Raw genomic sequence first — 12,980 nt, 5'->3', positions numbered from 1 at the left:
GGAAGTAAGGAGAGAAAGGATTTGTGAAGCAAAGCTTTTTTCTACGGTCATAATTTCATGCTCCCCATTCAGCCTAAATGACAAACTTACCTTTGGAGGAAAGAAAGCCCACAGATAAAACAAACACAGACACTATAATAATGAACAACTGACCAGCAACTGTTCTGAACTAACATTTTTTAACTTGATAAGGCGTTCGTACAAATTTATGAAGAGATACTAATGAACAGACGCTATTGGTAAACCTAGTGTATACCAGGCAAATAAACCATTGCTGACAATGATTTTCAGTACTTTCTGAAACAGTGAGGGGCTAGTTTTGTCCAGTCTACACCAGCACATAAAACAGTTTTCCACACCAGTTGTGGGGACTCAAGGCTACTAAAAAACTTCTAAACAACCACCATACACATTACCTAGTTTTGCACAGTGCTTAAAAACAAAGGCTTGAAAATAAAGATTACATTTAAAGAGGACCTTGAAAAATATACTTTGTCTTTTTTTTTTTCCAAGCCAGCACTCCCTATTAAACCTTTGAGAGATTAAAAAAATATATATATATATGATCCAAGTGCAAGGGAAGAGGAAACATTTGTGAGAAGCAAAGATGGAGAACTAAAACATACAATGAAGTCAGACAAACCAACCATTAAGTATTTTTGTGAAAAAATTTAATATTTTAGATTATTTTTGTTGCCTTGATACATTCCTTGTCACTTGTTTAAAAAAATAAATACATTTAGATTTGTTTTGTCCCTCTTATCAGATTTGTGTAGGCAACTGTCCCTAATTATATGCTTGAATTAGAAAAAAGAAGATAGTCAGCCCAGCTTCCACATTGAACCAAAGCCAAGGAAGATCTCAAACATTTGTTGGGATTGTGTGGAACAGAAGCTAGATGATGTGCATTACCTTACATTTTTAAATTTATCTTCACCAGAAACTTTTGCATCAGAATGCTTCCTCTGTTATTCCCCAAAATTATTAGCAATAGCCACTTACTTGGAATCAATGCTACTGGTCTTACTTTCAGTGAAGACCCAATAACAATAAGGAGATCAACTTCATCTTTGTCATACTTCATGGCCCTATGGAACTGCTCAGGTAAGTTTTCTCCAAAGAACACTATCTCTGGCTTCATGATGGCAAGTGGTTCATCAGGTGGACACCTGGGACATCTTGGAACAACCTGCATTATAAAATATTTGATTAATGATCATGGATCCAACTTTTTAAAGAGCAAATCTCAAGTTTGAACAATTCATCATTTATTGTCAAAATGTATACTGTGAAAGGTATTAAAAGTAGCTTCAGTAATTTATGCAGTCTCCTCAGTCTGTTTTTCTGCTCTATGCAGACCTCTTGTGCATCCCAAACTCTGCTGCTCTGCACACACAGTAGCGTGTGAGTGACAAAGTATTAGGCTCACTTTGTGCTTTCAGGTAATTTTAAATCAAAGGAAGTACCCAAGAAAATATAACCCACAATCTTTATTTGGCAACTTCTTTACTGAAGTCCAGAACTTAATTTCACACTTCTCTAACATGGGTTTAGTCTACTACTACCCAGCACTGGCTAAATATATTACCACCAAGCAGAATTTATACTAATATTGTTCTGACTAAACAAGAGTTATTAACTGCCAATTCCTGGAAGATGTCCCAGTATAAGACAGCCTTCCCAATCAAAGTGTATACTGTAATAGTTTTACATTTATAGAACCTTTCATCCTGAAGATTTCACAAATTACATGCATATAGTACCACTGAACTCTAGCAGATAGCCAATTAGCCACATGCTGCATAATAGGACAGGAAAGATAAATTTTGCATTTTGACACCAGGGTAGACTCCCATCATAAATTTTCCACTCCTGCACAGGACAGAAAAATGCTGTTCACTGGAAACTAATTCTTTGAGAGTGTTGTCTCTATATCTATCTACACTTGTGTAATGCCCACTCCCCTGCAGCCATTGAGCTTTGGGAGCCTTCTGGAAAGCAGTGCCTGTTAAGGATGCACAAGTATCCTCTCTCACAGCTCTGAACGGAGTTTATAGAAGGCTGATGCAGCCCTAACTGCCTCAGTTCTTTCTGCTAAACTACAGAGTGCTAAGACTTGAATTTAGGAAAAGACCTGAAGGAAGGTCAGGAGTGTGAATATACAGAGGCAACACTCTCAAAAAATTACTTACTGCTGAATAATCTTTCTTTGAGGTGGCTGCTGCAGGTTCCCATTTGTAGTCTTGCACGCAGTACAACTCCTAGGAAGGAGGGCTGAGGTGTTCTCATTAAAACAAAGACTGCAGAACTGCCCTCCCATAGCAAGCATTAGATCTCAATGGATCAAGAGACTAGTGCTGCATAAAGGTGTGAAGAGATCTCCAGGCAGCATCTGCAGACTTTTAAGCCAAAAACTTTGAGAGCCAATCTGAAAGCTATATGGAAAAAAGACATCTTTTAAGTAGAGAACCATGAACTAGTACTGTGGGTGAGAGGCAGAAATAATGGAAGCCAGTGTCAGTATGTGGAACTTGAATTTTCTGATTAAGCTGGTTGGTTTCTGGAGGTCCACAATAGGACAAAAGCCATCTCTGAAAAACCAAAAATAAATAGATTTTTTCCCCTTTTGTATTGAGGCACTTTCTCCGCAATTCCAGTCTTTACACAAGGAATGCACTCCTGCTCTGTACAGATTCTCACAAGAGGGATCCCAGAGAAGCGAGATGGCATGAGGGCTGGAAGATAGTATGGAGTGAAGTTGGATCACACATCCAAACTAAATGATCTCTAGTATCCCAAGCCAAAGGGAAATTAACCAATTGCTCCCCAAAGGGGACAGAGGAGGAGGAGGAAGTTGAAACTTGCTCTGGGCTCTCACAGAAAACTTCAGATCTGATGTACTGCTGACAAAGATGACGACAGAGCATTTAGCTGTTCTCTGCCTCTTCTGTTGATGCCAATAACAACTCTCTGGAACTGCGGTTGGAAACTTAAGGATGTGTAAAGTAAAGTATTCAGTATAAGAAGGAAAATGACATGGAGGCATTCCCTCTTTTGATCTACATTAAGGAGTCCCAGAGACTGAGTAATAGTATCCTTCATTTTCTCGAGATCTCATTTATCTTAAGGCTAAAAAAGCCATTCACATGGGCCTGAATTTTAGACAAAAGGCTCAATGACTTGTGACAAAAATATTCTCTCAGTGAAACAGCTGATGCCACGATCCAGTCCAAAGTGTCTGAAGCATTATAAGTAGCCATGCTTCAGTGTTATACATCTTCCAGTTACGAACTTCTCTGCTAATTCTCAGGAAGATGATTATTAAGGGGGAGCATCTGTTTCAAAAGCTGACATTTGATACTGAGAAGTTAAAGCTAGAATAGATAGCTGGTCACTCAAATTCCCAGGGTACCTCAGAGTAACCTTCTCCATACACCCATCCCCCAAAATTATTCCTGCTGGCATCCTTGCTGTTGGGAAGGAAGGTCCAACCTGACTTGGAGCTTTTCACTGGCCCTTGACATTACCAATGAACCAGGGATAAGATGAGTAAAGAAAAATTCCTTTAAGAATGTACAAAAGTTGGTGCATCTTTTTCTGGACTTTTTCTAATTCTAGAACCTCTGCCACATGTCCTAGTAACTCTTGAAACGGCCTGAAGTAATTAGAAGTAAAACAGAAATGATGTCCTCAGGAGAAGTTGAAGAGAAAACGATATCTTCTTGCTCAAGAGTTCATTCCAGGTCTACAGCCCCTTCTTCCTCTTATCCAGATAAGGTGGTCATGGATACTGGCCAGCAAAGAACACAATGCCACTGGTGATGTTAAAGGTGGACAACACCACTCTATCTGTTTTAGGAGAGGCAGAGAAGCAGGGGCAGAAGAATGAAGTAAAGCAGCAGAATTAAGAGATCTTTTACAATCCTATCATAGGTTAAAAGGAGGTCTCTGCTGATAAGAAGCTGTCTGGAATTTTCATTTCCTTTCCGAACATCCCCCTTTCATTTAGAATGAAATCTGGCTGGAGAAGGAACAAGGCTAAAAAAAGGAAAATTTCTGTGAAGAATTAAAAGACCCAGGAAACTGCAACTTCCAAGTTTGTATCTAGCAGGAAGCTGGAACGAGGGGAAACAGTCTTCTATAAGGACTTAATACTGAAAGCTATTTATCTGAAGGAATGGGGAGGGAAATCCTTGTTAGAGGCAAAGGGGCTGCTGAAGTAGAGAACCACCTGGGGTTTCTGAGCTAGGTGAGAGCCATTAACTGGCCCCTAAAACAAACACTTTGGGGAGGCAGTGGAGAATTAAGATACAGAAGCAGACAGGATTGGGGACTGAAGATATTGTTCCTCCCTGGGAAGAAGCCTGCTATTGGAGCAGTTTGAAGAATGGGAGGGGGGTAAATCCAAATTTTGAGCATTTTCTTTTCCTCTGATTGACCTATTCCTTGCTCTCAGAAGCCATGTTCAGCAGTGGACACATTAAACTTCAATAGAAAACACACACCCCCCCCCCCCAACAGTCTGGGATTATTTAAAAAGTCAGGTCCTGCCACAGGAAGATAGTCCTAATTGGTTCCAAATAGTCTTACTGCACTGCTGCAACTAGAAGGAACTGCAAGTGCATGGAGGTGAGCCAGAAAGAGAAGCCCTTTTGATCTTACTGCTAGGCACTGCACTTTTAAACATGCGTAAAATTCCCAAGCAAAGAAAATGCCTGTCTTCCCTAAAGTTTTCTACGACACTATCTACCAGAACTACTGCTAGAATACAAGGAGATGTTGCAGGGAGGAGAAGTGGTGGCAATAGCTAAAATAATAATAATCCTGACTGGATAGAATAGGGAGAGCCCAAAGAGAAGTCTCTGTTTTTCTGGTACAAAGGCAGAAGACAAGGCTTTGTGTATCAGTGCAGTGATCCAACTGTGTCAGCAGAGGGAGAGCTGGCAACTAACAAACAAACAGCCATGAGAAGCCTCAGTGATGTCAGATTCGAAGCTGAAAACCCACAGATTCAGAGCTGAGGGAGCAACAGGTACCCAGGCAGGAGAAATGGTGCTTGTATATAACATTCCTAATAGCAATACAAATAAGATTTTATTCATGGGCATTATTGCACACTTCAAATGTTACAAATAACCCTCAGTGCTGCAGTCACCTCAAAAAGGTCTGTCACATCTCAACGATAGTTCTATTTTTCAATTTAAACTTTACAGTAAACCTGTTTTTCAAATAACCTTCTTCCTCTTATACCATTATATTTGAGAATGAGTTTGAATGTTTATGGCCCTTTGTCTGAGTTTCTCATTTAAAAGAGCAACTGTGGATATGCGAAGCATTTGTGGCAGAACCATCTGAGAAGTGGCCTTTAATTAGACAGGCAGAGACCCACCTCCTAGACTAGGACTCCACTTGTGTAAACCAGTTCTTTTCCCCTCCCAGATCCTCCTGGCCAGCTAAGCACCTTCTTAGAAACTCCTCTGCTCCTTGAAGGGGATGGGATAAAGAGTGGGGCTGGTGGTAAGGTCTGTCCAATATAGTATTGCTCTACATTAGGAAGAGTAGTAGGAACTACTTTGCCTAAATCTGGAGCATGTCACACAAAACAGAGGGCTAGAGAGATGACAATAGCTTCAAACAAGCCTTTGAAAATGTGTGTCAAAGGGCCAATTTGATTCCCCATCTTTTTGATGAAGGACTCAAGAACAGCTTAATTTTATCAACTTTCCTTACATATGTCATGTGCTGTTTATCAAATTTTACCCAGACTGAACAAAACTTCCTTGGGACATTTAAAGGAACAGGTGCTTGGAGCGGCCAACGGAGAGGGGTGGTATGCCCGGCTCTTTGGCGGCAATTTGGCAGCGGGTCCCTCTCTCCCTCTCGGAGGGAAGGACCTGTCGCTGAAGAAGGATGCAGCGGCAGCAGAGCTACTGCCGAAGCGCCGCCAATCGTGGCTTTTTTTTTTTTGGGCCAGTTGGGGCAGCAAAAACGCTGGAGCCGGCCCTGTAAAGGAACACTAAGGTTAAAAATATTTGAAGAGTTCCTTACCTGAATTACTATAATCTTACATTAATAAAACCAAGACCGTGTTAAATCCACTTTATTTTTTAAACATATGTATTACGTTCAACTAATTATGCAGTGAAACTAGATTAGTGAAATTAATTAGAAATTTATCTGGTTCCCATATAATAGTATTTGGATTGCAAGTACGGCAGGAAAAATCTTGAAAAATAAATGTAAGCGTTTTGAATTTAATGAAACATTTCAGGTGCACATTTAATACATATATTTAAAAAGCAGAAGCTGACAATTGTCCTTGAAATAATTGGGGATGTTTCTGTAATAACTTCTTGAAAGACTATGACCAGTTAAGTATTTTTATTTTTACCTGATTAAAAATGTCTCCTCGAACAGCTTCACAGTCAACTTTGTATTTACAGATGAGGCAGGAAGCTGTTGCAAAGGAACCTGAAAAAAAATATGGGTGAAGGTGATGTGTGTTAAACTCTGCAAAAGTGACAATTTGACAAGAATATTATATGGTCTCAAATGATGACTTGCATGTGGAACAGTGCTAAAAAGTCCTAACAAAGTTCACTAATGTCACACACACGAAAGTCAGTTAACTGAACTGAAAGATGGAAACACTTATTATTAGGTAATATACTTTGACACAAACCCCCAATTTGAGGCATTTGGGCTATGCCTCTCTTCCTATAAAGACCAAGAGCAGTTCAGGCTTGGTCACGTTATGCTCCTTCCACTCATGTCAGGTGAGTATTTCCAAAGTGTTAGGGGAAAAAAATAATTTTTTTAGTAGATTAGAATATAACTTAATACACCTCTACCCCGATATAACACACATTCGGATATAACGCGGTAACACAGTGCTCCGGGGGGGCGGGGCTGCACACTCCAGCGGATCAAAGCAAGTTAGATATAATGCGGTAAGATTTTTTGGCTCCCGAGAACAGCGTTATATCGAGGTAGAGGTGTACTACTACTTTAAGCAGAGCTAACTATATACAGGAAACCTGAAGATGCCTTCATATAGATAGCTGGAGAATTTCTTGTAGTTCAGACTAAGGTATGTGCACAAGGATTAGTTACTGAAAAGTAATCGGGAAACTAGTTTTCCATTTTGAATCTCTTTTTTCTAGACTGAAATACTTGGGATGCAGCAAGCAGTCAGTAAGGAGAATAAAGTGTTCATTTTCCCCGCAAAGTAGTAGTTATAAATAGGGCCCTACCAAATTCATGGCCTTGAAAAAACACGTCACGGACCGTGAAACCTGTATAGTATAGAGTAAAAGTATACTTTTCACGGGGGAAACCAACATTTCTCAAAGTGGGCATCCCAACCCAAAAGGAGGCTGTGGGGAGGAGGGGGGTTGCAAAGTTATTGTAGGAGAGCTGTGGTATTGCCACCCTTACTTGTGGCCCAGATCCTCAGTTGGTGTAAACTGACGTGGTTCCATTGTCTTTGCTGGAGCTACATCAATTTACACCAGTTGAAGATACAAGACAATGTTCAACTTCATTGAAAAATTCTACTAGACTTTATGCATTTAGCACATGCCATGCTTTTTCTTATAGCTGTTGACACTTTGGGAAGAATAACTCTTCCTTTTACAACTCACAAATCAATTTTGATTATGAGTCTTACTGCATTCAAAAGATTTGAGACTCTTCTGTCATCCTAATTGTGGCCTAAAAGCTTGTCTTTATGAAGAGAAAATACAGGGGATTGGATTCCATAGGTTCAAATGTATGGGTTGCGAGAGCTTATAATACAGAAGGGCAGATATACCTAACTGCTGATTTGGGTAGGCCTGGTGGTCTAGGAACCTAGGTAATCTACCAGACTTTTATGAACCTATGTTTACAACACTGGGTTGCAAGATGTTTTAGGACCAACTCTAGACCTTCTTGTAAGAAGTAAAATGCTTAATTTTGTGATGATGTTTTTACCTTGACACTAGTATGAAACCTTTCTCCAAACTCTTCCATAGGTCAAAGGGGTGGAAAGCTTGAATGAGTGTAGGAGAGCTTATTATTTTGAACAAGTATCCCATCTTGTTTTGAATGTAGCCAGGCTGTCAGGCTCCAGTAGTGGTTTCTGAGACAGAAGATCCTGTTTTCTTGGAAGATGAAGTGGCCGTATGCCACCTATATTATGTCCAACTACCACAGTCTTCTTGGCCAGTTGGAGGTGGACAGTAATTATGACTGCTGCCTCCATTTTCTGAATCACTCTTCATAGTGCAAGGAGGATGCAGTGGGAGGGGAAAAGGCATATAATGATCTTTAGCCTGCTTCCCTGTACTAGTTCCCTTCCCTTTTTGTTGACTGGGTGCAGTAAGATCCACTTCAATGTGACCTAGTTCCCTGGATATCAGCTGAAATATTTCCTTTGAAGGAAAGATGGTCATGTGTTCTCTTTTCTTATATAGAGTTTTGGTCTTAGCCTTCTTGGGAGCAAGAAGGGAGGAAAGCTAAATGTTTAACTCCAGCACTCCTCCTCACATGATAAAAAGCAGGAGTGCAAGTGCAATGTAATATCGCCAGGAGAACCAAAATCTTGCTCTTAGATAGAGTAAGAATAGAAAGGATGCCAGACTCCTTGCCAAGTGACTCAGTTAAGAAGCTGAAACATTTCCCTTTAGAGTTTAGCCTAGGGAATCGGGGGGGGGGGGGGGGGGGGGATTTTTGGACATACTCCTGAAGTTTTTTTATTGGCAAGCACAGGTCATTCAGTTTATTGAATCCTGACAGCTAAAGAGCTGCCCTAGTGGAGGTGCTTATAGTAGTACTGGTGCAGGGGAAAAAGCACAGATCCCAAGAAGCCATCCAGATTTTCAACCCCTTCCTCCAGCAGAGTAAGGGTCTGGGAAATGGGAACTACTGTGGCACACCTCATAGTTCTTGAGCATCTTGATGAAGGCAAAGCACCTTTTTGCAACTATTTTCCTTGATCCACCATAAGAAAGGAGGGTGGAACAAGTACAGGCAAAAGTTTGTCAGGGGATCTGAAAGGAACCATGCCCTTGAAATTTCTGCCACTTAGGGAAGAGAAGAGTAGGGGAAGTTCTTGCTACCCACTCCTCCAAACTTTAGCTTTAGAAGTTCAGACTACAATATATAGTACTGAACTGTTATTTTGTTTGCACTAGCAAAGTCTATCTGGCTGGAGGACAGAAGCCTTATGGATGAGTCTGAACTGCCAATTCTATTAGAAGAGAGGCATAGGCCTACTGTCTCAGACTAGGAGAAAGACCAGGATCTGGAAACTGTTTGTAATTTATGTATGACCTCAAGAAAGAGTAAAGGGGTTCACAGCCTTTATTTAAAAAAAAACAAAACTGAAAATATACTGAACTAAACAAATGAATCTGGACAGTGTTTAAAAAAAGGTGAGGTTGAAGTTGTCTGACTCTGTGCAAGATTACTGACAGAATAAGAAACAGTACCAGGGAGTACAGAAGATAATTAATACCAGCAGACTGAAAAGCAAATCCAGAGGAACATGATTTTCCCATCTGACATCTAAAGTGGATTCAGGTTCTTCCACCAATACCTACACACATTGTGGTAGAAGCCCCTACGAGCAAAAATTCTGCTGAGAAGATAGAGATTAAGGTTATGGTGTCAGAAGACTGCTTTAATTTCTCTTCTGCTGAGGGAAGTGAGGAAAGGAATTCAAACATTAACTTAACTTCCATTGGCAGAGATCCTGACAGCAATTTACAGCTGCTCCCTCCTTAGATCAAGCAGAAATCCAAAGGGAAGGCAGGCAGCAGATATAGCAGCTGACCTTCCTAAAAGCGAATCTCCAATGAGAAACCAGGGGTCAGGTTGGTGCAGAGAGATGCAATTTAAACCTCCATGTGGCAGCTTGGGTGAATCTAACCTGTGAAGTTAGAATCCGTACACAGCTTCTCCCCACCTACCCCCCATTTTGGTGGGTGTGAGAGTACAGCGAACAGGTAGAAAAGAAACAAGTTTCCTCTTTACCAAAATCCAAACTGGATTAGTTTATTCACTTCTACAACCTATGGCACATGTATAAATGATAGTTTACCAGTAGGTTTTAGTCAAATATTTAGTGCAAAATATTTTCAAATAGAAAGCAGTAAAAAGAAAAGAGTAGGAGATTAAATAGTAAATAGTAATTTAAAGATTTAATCTGTTTAAACAATGAAAAGTTGTTGTATTTTTTCCTTAATATTGATGTGCACTTTCATCAAAAACAGTTCAGCATCTGAAAGATTCAAATCTGGGTTTAGCTGGTAAGTGAAAGATCCCTACAGTTTCCCCACTATTTTTTGTCCCAAAAAGTTTTCATTCATTTTTTGGGTTTAGCAGGGGAAAGTGGCAGTTTAAATTTACTAACAGATAAAAAAAAAAGAAAGCTATATGCATTTTTCTTAGCCAATAGTCCAGGGTTTAATAAAAAAAAAAAGGGGGGGGGCGGGGAAGATTGTATACATCTTATGAAACAGAATATAAAATGGTACTGGCTACAGCTTGAAATCATAGATCTTATGTGTAAGTTTTCATTTTTCTTCCAGACATTTTGCTCTGTTTTTCAGAATTATGCCTTCTAGTAACTATCAAATTTTTTTTATTCAAGATTTTAAGATGCAGAACCATCCAAGCTAGAAAAGACCATATGACACTCTTACCATTTAGGGAAGCCACACAGGACACACTATCAGTTTTATGGTTCACCATTTTGTTGTTGTTGATAATCTCTTATGATGGCCTTGTGTATTTTTACTTTGTATTTTTATACGGATTTAGCCACTATATTGTTCAAGCGAGGCTTGCAATACAACAGACAAGTTAATCATATCATTCAGCTGTTTTCTCACAACTTTAACTTTGCCCTGTAGTGTCACAATGAAGAAAACCCCCACCCCCCAAAAAACTTAGCATCTTTAAAAATCAGTTTAATCTAATATGGGACCACAAACATTAAAATGCCTTTAACATAATCATATGGGCATTACAGCATGGAGTCATTACAGGGGCAGTGCTAAGTGTGGGTGCGTCAACTAAGCATTTCAATACTTTAACATAGTTGGATTTCTTTTAAGTTTAACCTTTACGCTGAATTTCGTGAGTTTAAACACATGTGGTTTTGGGATAAATTGAAATATCTAATGTATTACTTCAAGTAGGAAAGGAAAACATTCTGAGAGATTACTTGTATTATATCTTCTATGAGTATACATTTCTAGAAAAGTTTCACTGACCATGACACTGAATTATCCTTTGGATTCCTGCAACCTGTTCCAGTGTGTCTATGTTCTGAGTATAGTTGCGAAGTAGTTTTCCTTCTTTGTCCATCAAAGCTATGAACTTATGACAGAGAGATGGTTGGAACTGTCCAGGATATATTTCCTGCAGAATTGAGAATTACATTAGGATGAGTAAATAAATGCTAGAGCAACATTTTCAGTTCCTGATCCAGCATCATATAGAAAGATATACAATAAACCATTTCAAGCACAGAGATTCCTCTTATTTGGAGAGCAAAATATCAGTGCCAGTTAGTTGAGCAGTTATTGTAATTATTCCCTTCCCATGATCCCATTTCTTTCAAATCCAACCCTTATTTCAATTGCTGCATTTTGACCATTGTTCACCACTCCAAGGTTTCTGCTAAAATCTGGAATACTATTTCTGATACAGACCAAAAGGAGATGGGGGTGGATTTTTTGGGTTTTTTTTTTTTTTGGAAAAATTATGAACAAGGGAAAACATGGCTTTTGAAATGTAACATAACTTTAACGATAGCATTTGTGGTAGTAAATGTTATCAGATTGTTTAAGGATCAGAACTCTGACCAAAAGTTTGATAAGGAAACTGGAGTTGAATCTTAGGCTTGGGACAAACAGTAGTTCTGACACATCAGTAATGTGAATGAGAAATCAGTGAAAGCAACAGCTATCTGCTGGATATTGAGTGGGTTTGTGGAGCCTCCTTGTATAAAAATACAGAATATCAGCATCCTGCTCTCAACTTGTATTCATTCTTTAGTTTTGCCATATGCCGCTAAGTCATTGTAACACTAGAAAGCAGGAAGCTGCCTTAGTTGCAACAACTTCTCAAGATCTTTAAAATGCTTAATCTATTTAAGTTACTTCAAATTCTAGTCAACCACTATCACTGCTGAATTGGAATGGAGGCTGTAATCTTGAAATAGTAAATACAGTGTAAAATTCTTCAAGACCAAGCATTTACAGGTGAAGAAACCAAGAAAGCTATTTTCTATTTATATCATTCCTATGAAAATAGCTATTTATAATGCATGTAACTATAAAGTTTGACTCTTAGAATATTGTTAAAGAAAGATGGGTTAAGCTCTGTCTCCTAAAATCTCTTATCTTGAAGGACAGGATAGATCATAGCTCAGTGGTTTGAGCATTGACCTGATAAACCTAGGGTTGGGAGTTCAATTCTTGAGGGGGCCATTTGGGGCAAAAATGTGTCTGGGGATTGGTCCTGCTTTGAGTAGGGGGTTCGACTAGATGACCTCCTGAGGTCCCTTCCAACCCTGATATTCTAGTTCATATTCTATGAAAGATCTTTGCAAACATCTAGAAAATAATAAGGTAATAAGTAACAGTCAGTGTGGATTTGTCAAGAACAAATCATGGCAAACCAACCTGATAGCTTTCTTTGGCAGTGTAACAAGCCTCGTGGATAGGGAGAAGCGGTAGCTCTTGACTGTAGTAAAGTTTTTGATACTGTCTCGCATGACCTTCTCATAAACTAGGAAAATGCAACCTAGATGGAGCTACTATAAGATGGGTGTGTAACTGGTTCGAAAACCATTCCCAGAGAGTAGTTATCAGTGGTTCACACAGTCATGCTGGAAGGGCATAACAAGTGGGGTCCTGCAGGGATCAGTTCTGGGTCCGGTTCTGTTCAATATCTTTACCAACAACTTAGATAATGGCAAAGAGAGT

General features: G+C 39.4%; 1 protein-coding gene across 2 annotated transcripts in view; it reads right to left on the bottom strand.

The window, feature by feature from the left end:
- The window catches only part of SIRT1 (sirtuin 1), a 28,954-nt gene that overhangs the window by 6,542 nt on the left and 9,432 nt on the right, over positions 1-12,980 (bottom strand). For both annotated transcript variants that reach the window (XM_005297285.5, XM_065553468.1), the window contains 3 exons: positions 11,262-11,409; positions 6,392-6,471; positions 1,003-1,189 (listed from right to left, as the gene is read on the bottom strand). In XM_005297285.5, coding sequence (XP_005297342.2) covers positions 1,003-1,189; positions 6,392-6,471; positions 11,262-11,409 — 415 coding nt within the window. The remainder of the gene's footprint in view (positions 1-1,002; positions 1,190-6,391; positions 6,472-11,261; positions 11,410-12,980) is intronic.

Source organism: Chrysemys picta, chromosome 7, assembly GCF_011386835.1.
Source record: "Chrysemys picta bellii isolate R12L10 chromosome 7, ASM1138683v2, whole genome shotgun sequence".
Taxonomy (NCBI): Eukaryota; Metazoa; Chordata; order Testudines; family Emydidae; genus Chrysemys; species Chrysemys picta.
The sequence above is the reverse complement of the archived record's forward strand: the minus strand, read 5'-3'. Positions and strand labels throughout refer to the sequence as shown.